A 15,446-nucleotide genomic window follows, 5' to 3' on the forward strand; every position below is an offset into this window, starting at 1 on the left:
GAGTCATAGCATGCTCAGGAGACAGTCAAGTAAAGTGCCAGCCTTGGCATTGCCTGTTAACTTCAAGTTCATGATCTGTAATGCACTGAAGGCTTTCCTGATGATCCAAGAAGTGTTGCTCACTGATGCACCTGTAATACTCTGCTCCTAGATAGGTAAACAGCCTACCTACCCATCAAGGCTAACTCATCATCCTGTTCTTTAAGCAGAAAAGGCCAAGGCCTTCCAAAACCCTCTGACCCCTCTTCCTTAGGGCTACTCTATACGTAAGATTATTATGCGAATTGCTGTGCATTTTTTATTTTTACACATTTGCATCAACACCTATTTGTTTTTACTTTCCTGTGCAAATTTGCATCTATTTGTCCTCCCTCTGTCGAAAATGCACAGCCATGAAAAGCCACATGTTTGATAATGCGGATACTTGCAGATATTCTGGTAAAAAACATGATTACATTTTTAGCTGAGTTTGAGGAGTCCTCCCTGCCTGCAAAAAAGCACCAATTCCTCCAAAATGTGTGTGGAGGGATTGTGTTCTATTAGAATATAACAAAGTTTAAATGGTGTAGAAAAGCCCTTAGTTTCTCAGACCCGAATTTAACTGCAGCCAGAAGAAGCAGGACAACTTAAGACAAGCAAAATATCCCAAAAGAAAGTTTATTTACCAAAGGAATAAAGGAATCAAGACTGGACAACAGCAAACTCAGACCACCATGAAGAGAAAGTAAAGTCAGATCTAATTTTAGCTCTACTCTCATATTCTAAATTCAGTTCACTGGATATACAGTATGGAGGACAGACCAGGAACAGACCTACCCTCAACTCCCATGTAGAGCTGTCCATGTGCATGCTTTTCCACACTAGGAACCTGGCATGAACAAGGGTCACAGTTGCCTCTATAGAACCAACTAGTGCAGGAGTCCCTTCCATACTTTCTGCCAAAAAGGATGGGCCAGATGAACCTGGCATCTCCTCACATCACCTCACCTCACCATTATCCCCAGTCCCACATCACTGAGAGAAAATGACATTTTCAGGGCAAGGGTGATTGGAACACTTCTGCTACGCCTTAAGTTGGTTCTTCTACAAGCCAAGTAGTTAATCCTCTGTATCCATGGATTCAAGAACCCACAGCTTGAAAATATTAAAAATATATATAAATTCCAAAGCAAATCTTGATTTTGCCACTTTATATAAGACACCATTTTACTATGCCCTCATATATAATGGATCTTGAGCAGCCATGGATTTTGGTATCCATGAGGGGTCCTGGAACCAAACCCCAGTGGATACCAAGGGCCCACTATATGGAGTAATGTGTCTCAGGAAATCAAGTTGGATATCCTTTATTTGAAAAAGTGCCTTTGTATTAGAGAAATCCTGATGTCATGCTTTGGCCTGAGATTTTTATTAAAAATTCCAAAATCAGAGCAATCCATTCTTGTGGGTGAGTGGGGAGGTTGAAGCAATAGATTGAGCTGCCTGCCTCCTTCTTGAGGCCCCTTCTCTTATTGAGCTGAAACCATTCTTTCAGACTCCCAAAATCTGGGTTTTTGGTCAGAGAAACTGGTATTCTTTTTCAAACTCCTGACTGTGGTGGAGGACTTTGGTTAGTTTGTCCTCCTTTCCTTACACTGTTCCAGCCAGGAGGGCTCTGAAGCTTCTCACCAACTCCAATGGGACCACAGAAAGGTTATTTCTCAATCTTTTAAATCTATCTTTCAGGGAGAACTTTCCTTGCACATTGCAGCTCCCCAGAAATTCCTTTTTTCTCATGTGTGTCCACGTGTGTGTGTGTCTGTGTCTACATGTATGTTCATCAGGAAATATTATATCACCCTTACTTTTTATAGAATTCTGTGATTGTATAGAATCATTGTTGGAAGCGACCACAAGGGCCATCCAGTCCAACCCCCTGCCATGCAGAAAATCAAAAGCATCCCGACAAATGGCCAGCCTCTGTTTAAAGACCTTCAAAGAAGGAGACTCCACCACTCTCCGAGGGAGTGTGTTCCACTGTCAAACAGCCCTTACTGTCAAGAAGTTCCTCCCAATGTTGACGTAGAATCTCTTTTCCTGTAGCTTGTATCCATTGTTGCAGGTCCTATTCTCTGGAGCAGCAGAAAACAAGCTTGCTCCATCCTCAATGTGACTTAAATGTGACTCAAATACTTAAACTAGGGCTTTCATATCACCTCTTAACCATCTCTTCTCCAGGCTAAACATACCCAGCTCCCTAAGTCTTTCCTCATAAGGCAAGGTGTCAAGACCCTTCACCAGTTTAGTTGCCCTCCACGCTTCAACTTGTCAACATCCTTTGTGAATTGTAGTGCCCACAACTGGACACAGTATTCCAGATGAGGCCTGACCAAAGCAGAATACAGTGACACTATTACAGGCTGCATAATGTGGCCTGCCTAAGCATTTTGGGTGGCCCATGAAGATGTGGAACTACTTCAAGGCTCCTCCGCTGCTCAGCCTCCTCCTGAAGAGAGGGTCATATGTGGGAGGAGGAGGAGGATGGGCACCCTGCTAGGTGCCTCCACTGCTTAGCTTTTTCTCAAGGAGAAGGCTGGGAGGCAGAGGAGGAGGACAGGCAAATGCTTGCCCCTCAGGGCTCCTCCGCTGCCCAGCTTTCTCCTGAGGAGAAGGCCAGGTGTTGGAGAAGGTCAGGCAAACGCTCACCCTGCAAGGCCACTCTTCTGCCCAGCTTTCTCCTGAGAAAGCTAGACAGTGGACAAGAAAGAGGGGCAGATACTTGCCCCTCAAGGCTCTCTGTTGCTTGGCCTTCTCCCAAAGAGACGTCCAGGTGGAGGAGGAGGACAGGCAAGGCTCTTCCACCACTTTTTCTCCAGAGGAGAGGGCTGGGCAAAGGAGGAGGAAAACTGAATTAATATTAATTAATTAGTATTTAATTAAAACCTATCTGCAGCCTGAAGACATTTATTCAATTTTAATTTTGGCCCCTACATACTGCCAAATCTAAACACAAAATTCATTTATGTTTCATATGCACCTTACACACAAAGCCTGAAAGTAATTTTATACAATGTTTTTAAAGTGTCATTATCTTGACCACCCAGGAGAAATGTTTTGGTTTTTGAAATATTTTGGATTTTTGGAATAAAGACGCAACCTGTAATTTATGTGTGTGCTGGTTCCCAATCTCCTTTTGTAGGCAATCTTGAACTATCACCATAGACTCTCCCAATTCTTTTACAAAACCAGTTATCTTCACCATAGTTCAAAAAGAAGCAGTGACAGCTACAGTTTTTGTAGACATGTGAAATAATGTTTAATAACTGTTTTTCTAGCTTTCAGTCTGGCAAATGTCTTCTGTAGCCAAATCAGGGCTTAAAGTCTGGCCTCATTGGATTTATCCTAAATTGGGTTTTCCTACGCTATATGTTAATTCTGAAACCAATCAGAATTAATCCTTCAAATAAAAAAGTTTTAAAATATTCCTCTGTGCTTGTGAAGAATGCCTTACCACAGTTTGCCTGCACATATCTCACATTATGGTTAAGGGCTTCTAGATGAGACCGTGTGGTTCCCTTGCAGCTCTGATTTCTGGGACGAATGGAATGCCTGTACTTTCTTTTTAAAAAAACCTACAAAATTATCCTCTTCCACAAATCCTACAGATCTCTTTAGAACAATGCAAGAGGCAACCCAGATTTTACTGTGGTAGGGCAAATTTAGTTAAGAAAAAGAGGAAGCATTTTAGACCGAGAATGTCTAGACAGCATTACATCAAAACACTGATTGGTGATAAAGTGGTGTTAAATGCCAAAACACAATTTTATTCCTCTTCTCAGTTTCTCTTGGAAATGGTTATCCATGCTTCTTCCTTTGGTGATGTAACAAGCTCATACTTGGTGTCCATGACTTGACCTTCCACAGGGTGCAGGTGGAGTTTCCTTACAATTACACTCAGCAGGACTGTAGTTACCGTATAGGCAAACCTAGCCATCAAAAAAGATACAGCAGTTAAAAAGACAACAGAGCATTCAGTCCTATAAAAGGTGAGCAAAAGAAAGATGCTAACTGAAGGTGATTCCTGTCTTCCACACAACCCCTACTACCATATATCTTTGACTATAAATAAAACTCATGTATAAGGTGGGGTTTGGACCACAATTATGGATTTTGCCATGACCCGTGGATAAGGCGAGGGTAAAACATGAAGGCTCCTTCAGAGTGTGCGTTTGTAAGGCTATCTGGGTATTTTTAAAGTGTCTTATTATTCCCATGGGAGGACCTTCTCTCATTCCCACCACCATCACTGGTGCATTTGCTAATAAACTTCTTGATCACTGTCCCCAGACTGTGGAATTCTCTCCTACAGGAAGCTAGGTTGGCCCCCTTCTGCTGGCAGCCAAAATCTTTTCTCTTTATCTAAACATTGAGTGTTACCTGTCTACTGCAGAAAGTTATCTTAAAAGAAGTATATTGTATTTGTATTTTTATCATCATTGTTGTCACTGCTGTGTTTCATCAAGTCATTTCCGACTTACGGCGACCCTAAGGAAAACCTATCATGGGGTTTTCTTGACAATTTTTCTTGCCTTCCTCTGAAGTTGCCTTGCCTTCCAACCACTTAACTTGGGATCCAAACCAGAATGTGTAACAGGAAAGATCACACAATCTGCCATATAGTCAAAACAAAATGAACTCTATAAAACATAACCAGGAATGGATCTCCCCCACCCCATCCCTCATTTTTTAAAAAGGTAAAACAGATTTTCTTGCTATTCCTTTCCCTCACCTCAGTTCAGGGCATTCCTGGCTTCCTGAAAAACCCAAGAGGGAGAAGTTTTTCATTGCAGATTCATCACTGAACCTGTCTGGATCAAACCTACAACAGGATAATAGTAGTAGATGACAGAAGACAAAGATGAGTGCAATCTCTTTAAAGCTAGATGTACAAAAATGTCATTATCAGCAAATTGAGAAATGCATCGGCACAAAACACAGAAGGCTTCCATTGTCTGGATCAATCCTGACCCCTGTTTTTGCACCATTTGGTTGGCGCATTTCTCCAGTCTAATTTCCCCCTTGCTTTCCCTCCTTTCCCTGCTGCCTGCACTAAGCCTCCTCCCAGTTTTTCTCAGCCCAGCTGGCTTGCAAATAAATGTGTGCACAGGAGCCGATGATTCATTCGAAAGAAAAGCTTGTTTCACCATTGTCAGTGGGTTTTTTTAAACAAGCAATTACACAGCCTAGCCTAAATTAACATTAAGAATCCCATAATCAAAGGATTGACAAAGAAGCAAGATGATGCCAGGCTGTTTACATCCACAGGGGGTAGGGAAAAGTATTTAATGCAATACATGTTATTGATCAAAGGCCACATAAGAATACATGCACAATTTTCAAAAGCATACTGGCCACTGGATCCTTTTTTTATTTCTAGCTTTCAACTCTCTGTGACATTTCTTCATTTTCCTCTTAACAGCAACTGGAATTTGTTTCACTGTAAGTTCCAGTTGCTCTTTAAATAAGATCAGTGTGGAAAATATTGCAGTCTCCAAGATAAAGTGTAGAGATGGCCTAGAACCAGGGCTGGATTACCATTGGGTCAACTGGTGCAAAGGCTCCAGGCCCCTCACTGGCTAGGGGCCCTGTGGTGAAAAAAAAACATTTAGTTTTCTTCTTTTTCTTCTACAGCCAGTTCCTGACTCACCTGTTGCTTCTACTGTCAACAACCATTTTGCTTGTTACTTTAGTAACTGAGTACAAATACACAGGATGGAGCTTTTAGTTTCACTCAAGTTGCAGGACTGAAATTGCACCCACACAGTTTGGAGACATTGCTCTTTATTTTGTTTTGAATTTTATTATTATTCATTTATGTAGTCAAGTAATTTGTATGTCACTTCTAGAATAGGTCACACATATGCAGGGAGAACGGACCTATTCTTGGAACTGCTCCAGGATCCCAGCCCCTTAATCTGGCATTGACAGTTTAGGGTCCAAGGGAAATAGTCCAAATTGCAGTCCCATGGTTGTAATGTACAGCTCTGTACAAAGTAATTGGGCAGCCTGCTGGTTTTTAAAATTGGTATTCCAAATCTGAAACCAAGGAAGGCCGAGCTCAACCTGACTAATACCAGAGTTGGCTCAGTCCACTCCACTCCCATACTGCTGCTTGGAATCAGAGCTGGAAGGGAGCAGAAGGTCCACCTAACCCAACTCACTTTTGTACAGGAATAAACAACTAAAGCACTCCCAAGAGATGGCCATCTAATATTTGTTTAAAACCCTCCAAAGAAGGAAAGCCCACCACCTTTCTCAGATTATCTATTCCACTGCCAAACAGCTCTTACAGTCAAAATGATTTTCCTAACGTTTAGGTTGAATCTTTTTTCTTTTAATTTGAATCTGTTGGTTCATGTCATAATCTCTGGAGCAGCAATACAAAACCTTGTTCCATCTTCTACACAACATCGTATAAGATATTTAGAGATGGCTATCATATCTGCTCTGTCCTCTCTTCTCTTATCTAAACATATCCAGTTCCCTAAGTCACTCCTCATAAGGCTTGGTTTCCAGACCTTTGATCATTGTTGTCCTCTGGATGCCTTCCAGCTTGTCAATGCCCTTGAACTGTGGTGCCCAGAAATGGACACATTATGTCAGGTAGGATTTGACCAAAGCAAAATAGAGTGGTCCTATGGATGTATCCACACCACCCAAATAAAAAAGTTTGACACTTTAACTGTGGTTATTCTATTCTACAAAATCCTGGGATTTGTAGTTTGTTGCGGCACCAGAGCTCTCTGACAGACCAGGCCAAATATCTTGCCAAACTACAAATTCCAGGACTCCACCAGATGGAGCCATGGCAGTTAAAGTGATGTGAAATGGCTGTACAGAACTGCATTGGCTATTTACAGACATATCAGCATCTAATGGGTTTTCAATTTGTATTTTTATTGTATCCTGTATCTGTATTTTACTCTTATTGTAAGCCGCCTCGATCCAATCGGAGAGGCGGGGTAAAAACAAAATGTTGTTGTTGTTATTGCTTCTAGGCTTTCACCTCTTTACTTCAAAAACTAAAGTAGCATCAATCAGAGAAAGAAGAGGAGGTTTTCTTTAATTAAACATAATGTCTTCATGAATTATGATAGTAAACCTCTTTATTTCAACCTCAGACCTATCCTCACTTTTCCTGAACTATGTTAGAAGAGTCCACCTGGAGGTTAAAGAAAGTTACAACATTTCCTTCCATACTTTAGGATTTAAGTTTAGAAGCCAAGGGCCCGTACAGACAGGCTAAAATAAAGCTGCTTCGGATCACTTTGGAGGTATGCTGTTTAAATTATGCATGAGTCCTAAGAGCCCGGAAGCCACACCAAAGTCATGCTCCAATCCTTAGGACTGGAGAGTGGCTTTGGCGTGGCATCCAGACTCTTAGGATGCATGCATCATTTAAACAGCATACCTCCAAAGTGATTCGAAGCAGCTTTATTTTGGCCTATCTGTACTTGGCCCAAAATCCTTTAAAACAAAACAAAAAACATTCATGCCTGGAAATAATGAGGCAGAACTTTTCTAGTCTCGAAAAGAGAAGACCTTGATTGACATTTTCTCCTCTGAACCATAGTGTGATGAAATGCAAATGCAACATTTCATTCTCACAGCTCATTTAAAACAAAAAAGCTGCACGCAACATGTGCAACAGAAAGTCATGGACATTTATAAAAGTAAGTGAAAGGGTTTTGTGTGTGTGTGTGTGTTTTAATGTTAATGCTACCAACACAGTTTGCAAGATGGCATTACAGTTATGTAACACTCTGAATTTGGAAGCAAACGTGAACTGTTTTTCACTTTGTTTGCCAGCTTCTGGGTAGAAGTGAGGGAGCTGAATGTCATGTTCACAAACATATCCTTGGTCTGCCTCATTTCAGAATGCTGGACAGAGGTGAGAAATCACATTCAATTCCCCTCCCATTTCTAAAACCTACTGGTTAAAATACAATCTTCTAAGACGGGATGGGCATAATGAAGCCCCCAGACTGCCTGCAGCCCCTGGACTCCAATTTCCTGGCCCCAGAAATTTCCACTAATTCTCTCAAAGCCCCCCCACCCCACAAATTTAAAAAAAAAACAGTTTACTTTTTAGATAATTTTGGCCTCAAAATCATGCAGAAAAGCCACCAAAAGACACACAAATATCACCATCCTAACCCCACAAACAACCCAGAACCCTGTACTAGCTCCCAAAATCTCAATTTTTTCTCCACTGTCCCTCTCAAAACGATTATAAGAAGTGAAATTATGTCACTTCTTGTCATCATTTTGAGATAAACTGCAGAGGCAGCAGAGGTATTTGGGCTTGCTGTGGGGGATGCAGCTCGCAGGTGGAAGTGGTAAGGGAGCTTGGCTCTTGGTCCTTACATAGGTACCCATTCCTGTGCTGATGTGTTTCTTTTTCTACTTGAAAAGTGTTTGGGTTGCTTCTGTTTTTATTCAGCACCATGTTCACAAGTATTCAGCCCTTCAGCTGTATTTAAGATGCAGCAACCAGACTGGAACATAACACAGCCCACCCACCCATTCAGAACCAAGAGGCAAATTCAGCAAAGATGGGGAGGGAGGAATAAAGAAAACAGTGACAAAATTATTGTTGTTCCGTACTTGTAAGGCAATGGCCAAGCTGAGCTGTCCTGCAACACCACGCCAAGAGCATAGAGCACAAGAGTCTGGAACAGAAGGAAAAGATGCATCTTTTTAGTCAATGCCAAACTGCAGAGTTTAGAAAATTTATTTGAGGGGCAGGGACTACAACTCCCAGGGCCCTTTTGAAATCCCCAGTTATAGCACTATAATTCTACTTTAACTGCCACAGCTCCATCCTGTGGAATCCTGGGATTTGCAGTTTAAGGAGGGCATTTACAACTTACAGCCAAACAGTTCTTTTGGTCCATAATCAAACTACCAATCCCACAATTCCATACATTTGAAACAATGAGAGTAAAAGTGGAATCAAAGGGCTATAATTGTATCGTGAGAGGGGATGTCCCAGTGGCCATACTGGCTAGGGGTTTATGGGAGGTGAAACAGACCAAAACAATAACTTTTCCAGAGTCTGCATATATAGCTTTATTCCTATAAATGCACATTCATATCTATACCTACATTTTCAACTCTACATCTACACCTATCTTTCTATGTTATCTTATGGGCTCATTCCCACTACAATTTACTTTGAATTTCAGATTGGGTTAAATGTCCATCGTTCCCATTTGAAGTTGGTTTCAATCTGATTCTGATCCAATAGAGTTCCTTAAAAGCGGGGTAAATGCAGAAAACCCACTCTTATTTGACACTATTTTTCAAGAGTTCTTTTGAGAAGACTCAAATCACAAGCATGCTCAACAAGTGGGAAAGATCTTAGGATCAGAATTGCATATCACTGGAGGGGAGGGACTATGGCAGAGCGTTGGCAGGGGGTGTCACCCATCCAGCCTTTGGCTGCTTGAAATCTGCCAATTTTTTAGCATTGCCCTTTGTCTTTTTGTGGTGGCTTTTTAGTTTTCCATTTTTACACTGATCGATTCCTTCCGAATCTGGCCATGATCATTTCTCCACTGTAAGAGGCAAAGGGGTTTCTTAGCTTTTCTTTTGAAGGGGGATCTGTTGCGTGTTGAAAGGGGATATTTTCTGTATGTGTGTGTGTGTTTTTAAAATAATTTAATGAAGCAGAAATGCAATTTCTCGTCATCCCATTGAAACTCCAAATATAGCAAAGGGAAAATATTGGGCGGGGGGAGCACCACAAAGGATCCTCTCGTGTCGCGAAATTACATCTGGCCCTTCTTACTTTTGGGTAGAGCCCAGGCTGTTGAGGGGGAAAAGAGGGAGCAATTTTTCCTTCTTTACATACTGGAAGGCTTCCTTCCAAGCCAGTGTGGTGCAGCGGTTTGACTGTTGGACTGGGTTTCTGGAGACTAGTGTTTGAATCCCAGACCAGCCATATAAACCTAGTGGGTGACCTTGGGCTAATCACACTCTCTCAGCCTCAAAGGATGGCCATGGCAAACCCCCTCTGAGGAAACATGACTAGAAAACCCTGTAATAACAACTTGAAGGCACACAAGAAGAAACAATCATCTCTCCCTCTCTCCTTCTGAAACTCCAATTCTCCCTCTCTCTCTTATCACCTTGCACAGTTTTCCCTCTTCTTCTTCTTCCCTACCAGAAGGATGGAAGGAAGGAAGGTAAGAAGGAAGGAAAGGTGGACTAACTTCTGAAAAGGAGAAAAGGCACAGCAAAATGTAGGCCATTCAAGAAAAATGGAGGACATGGCAAAAGGATGGTGATGGCAGGCCCCTCAGAGGATCCCTTGCCAAGAAACTCTGGGATAAGCTAGCTTTGAGGGGAGTCACACTCTCTCAGCCTCAGAGGACCCCCAAACAGCTAGGGAAACCCCCTCTGTGAGCTTCTATAGAATCCAATGCTGCAGTCCTAATAGCCACTTACCAGCAGGTAGGTGCCACTGAAATAGGAGGATTTAAATCTGAATACAGAGCTAGGTTGGTGTAGTGCCTTGAACGTTGGACTAGGACTCTAGAGACCAGGGTTTGAATCCCCACTGAGCCATAGAAAACCACCAGGTTACCTTGGGCAAGTCCCACTCTCTCAGCCTCAGAGAATGGCAATGGCAACTCTCCTCTGAAGAAACTGACCAAGGCTAAAAAGTGAATGGAAATAAAGAAATTTGATGGGACAGGAGCACCACAAAGAATCCCCATGTAGCTGAAATTATGGCTGGTTGTGTTGTCGAAATTATGCCTGGCCACATCACTAATGACGCGGCAATGAGATCAGCTTGATTGGCATTTAAAAAAAAGGGGGGGGGATGTTGCAGCGCAAATACAGGTGGGGATGACAGTGGGCTCCAAATAAAAACAAACCCAAATCCAAAAGAAACTGTTTCATAATGGGAACCACACCATGATGGAATCAAATCAACGATCTGAATTGAAGCCTCATTGTGAACTGGTTTAAATGGGAAGTGGGAATGAGACCTATGTGTGTTAGGAAACCCTTCTGAGAAATTTCCTTTAAATTGGAAGGTACACCAATGAAGAAAGGCAAGAAAAAACAGACCACGCTGGGTCCTGCTGTATACATAACCTGTAGTTGTCCTTTGGATGTATGAGAAGGAGCAAGAAAGGACTTTGCAGGACAAAGACAAGCAACTTCCAAGAATCAGGAGGTCTAATTTTGTCTAGCAGGGAACTCATCACAGTCAGACCATCTCACCCTCTCCTACTTAAACCAGAAATGGCTAGTCAGTCCTCTTTTGTTTTCAAACCCTACTACCCCCACTTACCCCATTTTAAAAGAAGCCATGGCAGAAACAACCAGAGGGTATACTGTGCTTCTTGCAAGTTTCCAAGAGCACAATCTTCCATGTTTTTCCTGTATAATGTGAGGTGCGTGTGTGTGTTCGGCTCCGGGGAAGTGTAAAAGTTGATAGGGTAGCCAATAGGTAGCCAATAAACAAAATGAACAGTAATCAATTGCTTTCCCAGCTTTTCTAATCTGTGAGATTGGATTCTCTGTGATGTTCTTTGTCATGTGAAGAATAGCTTTGAGCTCACATCACAAAGAACTAAAGCAGCACCCCTTGCAAATAATGCAAGCATGCAATACTAGGAGACAAGTCTGACTTGATACAATGGGACTTACCTCCAAGTAAGCATGGTTTTAAATGACCAGGGGGAGCCTGATGCTGGGGAAGGGGGACTGACATGTGGAAAGGAGGAAATTACTATGTATCTTTAGTAAAAATACAATGTTAGAGTGAAATAGAATAATAAAAAATCAGTTCTGCTACACCTTTTCTTTCTCTAGAGCAAAGTTAGTTCAGTGCAGTTTGGTTTAACAAGCCAAAATGGGAATGAACCGTTTGCCTACACACACAACCAAGGCACAGCTTAAGGTCTGAGTTTGTTCCAAAGCAAGTAGCCATAGTTTCTTTTCTTTTTAAAAAAAATATTTTAAACACTTTGAAAATTCTTTGAAACCATATATACATACACTAAGAAACAAATAAACACAAATACATATACAAAACCCACAACAAATAAAATGACTTCCTAGTCTTTACTTCCTGGATGTATTTATAATTTTTATCTTATTATTATTTTTGTTATCATCATTATTTTCTCCCCCACCTTCTGATATTTCATATATTCCATTACACTTCTTCAATTATTTCCTTTTTCTAATACATTTCTCTGTATACATAATATATACAATTATCTGTAAATTATATATGTATATTTAATACTTTTGTAGGTTTAAGGTCTTTATTTAAGAAAAATGAAATATGAAATTTCAAAATCTGCAAAAAATAAGAAATCATATTGTATAAAAAGCAGCCAGGTATTTACTAGATCTCTTTACAGGCAAACTACGGGGCAAAATGGACCGGCACAATATGCTAGCTTGGAGGTGGTTTGGTGTTTACACAATGCATGCCCTGATGCCGCCCACAAGTCAGCATCATATGTCCAACTGACCACACGGTGGGCAGCATTTTGGTGCTCTGGAATTTATACACCGTATGCCACAGGAGTGCAGAAGAACTGCTACCGTGGCAGAAAAGCCACCCTTTTTTCATCACAAAAAGGAGTGGCATTTTGCCTCTTCTTTTTGCGCCTGAAAAAAGCCAGATCAGACCCACGGCATGTAGTTGCCGCAGCCCCAATCTGGTGTTCAAAGGTGGCATCAAGCCACCCCTATATGGCCATCTGTTTCGGCCCTATGACACCAATAATACAGCAACTTAGATAGAACTTAGATAATATATGTATATTTATAAATGTTATATATATTATGTATATAATCCTCTATTCCTAAAATACTTTTTTCTCTCCATATTTGTTTACAATATGTCAGCAAGTTTAACCAGTCTTGCTGAAATTTGTTTGCTGATTTGTTTCTAATCAGATTGTTTAACTTACCAGCTTCCATGAAATCATATAATTTAGCAACCACTCTACTTTATCCAGTTCTTCCTTTGCTTTCCATTTTTTCTCATGTGCAGCTCTTGCTGCTACTATTACAAGTAGCCATAGTTTGCTAGTTCAACTGAAATGGGAAACTAAAATTAACTAGTAATTTCCTGTTTTAATCATTGCTTAGGTGGGAAAAAATGAGCAAAGGAGCTGTGGGTGCAAAAGTCTGATTTATAGCTTGGCTTTCTAACCAAGATACTGTTGTTTGAAATAGTTAATATAAAAAAAGATTTTAGTGTCCTAGTTTACAGGTCTGCATGTAAGCATACATGCAGGTGTTTAAAAAACATTACGTTCTCTTCCATAACTGTCTTTCTACACATTCACACAATCAAATGGGCAATTAACATTCAGGAATATGAAACTGAGGATTTGAGTACTGGCTTCCAATCCTACCTCCTTGGGAATAATATGTTGGTCAACTCTGCCCTCCAGCTCTTGAAGCCTTGCAGCAATTGGCGTCAGCTTTGCTGTCCTCACGGTCTCGCAGAGAACCTGCCGGCAGTATCTGCAGACAAATACCATTTACAAGCATTTCCTTTGAAATCTAAAAAGCAGCACACACTCCTATGGAGCCCAGAGGTAGTGTTCTTGGATTCCAAAACATCAGGAACCCAGAAAAGGGTGCTGAATAACAGCACAACTTGTAACAAGGTTAATCCATTAGCACATTAGGTTTCACCAAGCCACAAAGGCCCAGGGGAGACATAACTTTCCCAATTGCTAACCATGCTTTGAAGACAAGGAGCCTGCTGTGAGCTCACATACATATCCACTATCCTCTTACACAACCCCTCAGCAAATTCATTCCCCCACCCCCAGTCTGTCCCAACATTTCCTTTAAATCAGGGTGTAATCTTACCAGACTGAAAGGGGTTTGTAAATCCCAAGTTTTGAGGCACACTGCTTTATGTATGAGGGCAATTTTGGGTAACCATGTTTAGTTCCAGTATAAGCATTAAGTACACCAGAGTTAAAGCAAGCATGGGAAGAAAAGGGAAAACTGCAGTGGGAGGCAGAAAAGTGTGTGGAACTCTGCATTTATCCTTATTCTCTGAACTGGCTTGGACTACTGGGCACCAGCACTAGAACTTACATAAATCCCCAGAAACTGGATTTTATTAAAGAGTCAAAGGTTGCTTCCAGAGTGTAGAATTAGTGCAGTTCCAAACCACTTTAACTGTCATGGCTCCATCCTGTGGAATTCTGGGATTTGATGTTTGTTGTGGCATTAGAACTCTCTGCCAGACAAGTCGAAATATCTCACAAAACTACAAATCCCAGAATTCCATAGCACTGAACCATGATAGTTAAAACAGTGCCAAACAATATTAATTCTGCAGTGCAGATACAACCAAAGAGTGCAGTGGCAATATAGAAATGGAAATATTTATTACAGTATGATCTTTTGTGGATTGTAGACCAACTTGTTTGCTTCCTTTAGGATCAAAGTGTGATTGTGAGATTATTTTACACATGCTTATATCCCTTGAAAATGTTGCTTTCTGGCTTACAACTCCCAGAATCCCCAAGTCATCATGCTGGTGGGGAGATTTTGGGGGCATCAGTCCAATAAGCAACTTCTGCTATCTCTGTGTATACACACCTGTATGCACCCTCCCTTTTTTCCTTTCCTCCCCCTTATTCTCCCTCCCCTTTCCCTTCACACATACACACTCACTCACAAACATACACACCTGAGTTGTTCAATTTTTGCGTGTGTTACTGGGCCTTTTCCAAGAACTTGATCCATTTCCTTATAAAGCTTTTGCTGAACTTCTGTTGAGGTAGTCAAGAAATAGACTGCCCAGGTGCACACTGTAGTTTTAAAAAAAAGCAGTTGGAGAAGACAAAACAATATGTTTGATCAGCATCTTCTTCCTTGCAAATCATAGTTCCTGTACTCTAGCTTAAAAAGATAATAAAAAAAACAAAAACCAAGTAGCTGAACAAATCATATGAAGCAAAGAGGAAGCAGCTGTTTGGTGGGTTTGGAGGAAATGAGAATATACGTTTGCAAATGCCAGGATAATATTTTAAAAGGCGGTACACTCTTTTGAAGTAATGTTGCCACTCTGCAATTATATCATGCCTTTTCCTCCTAAGTGCTCAGTGTGCTTCACATATATTATTACCTCAGCCATGCTGAAATGTAGGCTGGTATTATCATTGCTGTGTTAGAGAGAAGGCCAGAGAGGCCGAGGCTTTTCCAAAACTATCCAACTCCTCCCATCCCACTCTTTTCAAATATGCATCCCTTTAACAGACCCACACCTATCCATTTATTGAATCTCTTTTCCCTTCCCCATCCCTCTTACTTCTCCAGAAGCCTTCTCCCCCCACAATTCAACTGAGAAAACAAAATTCACTGGCACCAAAGGGATCCCTCCACAAGCCATTTAATTG

General features: G+C 41.2%; 1 protein-coding gene across 1 annotated transcript in view; it reads right to left on the minus strand.

The window, feature by feature from the left end:
- Positions 1 to 641: 641 nt before the first annotated feature.
- Positions 642 to 15,446, minus strand: part of LOC149313573 (cytochrome P450 20A1-like) — a 40,461-nt gene continuing 25,656 nt past the window's right edge. Inside the window, exons 9-13 of the mRNA XM_089519362.1 lie at positions 14,738 to 14,858; positions 13,437 to 13,548; positions 8,647 to 8,711; positions 4,769 to 4,858; positions 642 to 3,965 (exon numbers count right to left, since the gene is read on the minus strand). Of these exons, the coding sequence (XP_089375488.1) occupies positions 3,815 to 3,965; positions 4,769 to 4,858; positions 8,647 to 8,711; positions 13,437 to 13,548; positions 14,738 to 14,858 (539 nt within the window). The 3' untranslated portion in view covers positions 642 to 3,814. The remainder of the gene's footprint in view (positions 3,966 to 4,768; positions 4,859 to 8,646; positions 8,712 to 13,436; positions 13,549 to 14,737; positions 14,859 to 15,446) is intronic.

The sequence above is a fragment of the Sceloporus occidentalis genome, unplaced genomic scaffold (genome assembly GCF_023333645.1).
Source record: "Sceloporus occidentalis isolate IW3139 unplaced genomic scaffold, rSceOcc1.0.p SCAF_4, whole genome shotgun sequence".
Classification (NCBI taxonomy): Eukaryota; Metazoa; Chordata; class Lepidosauria; order Squamata; family Phrynosomatidae; genus Sceloporus; species Sceloporus occidentalis.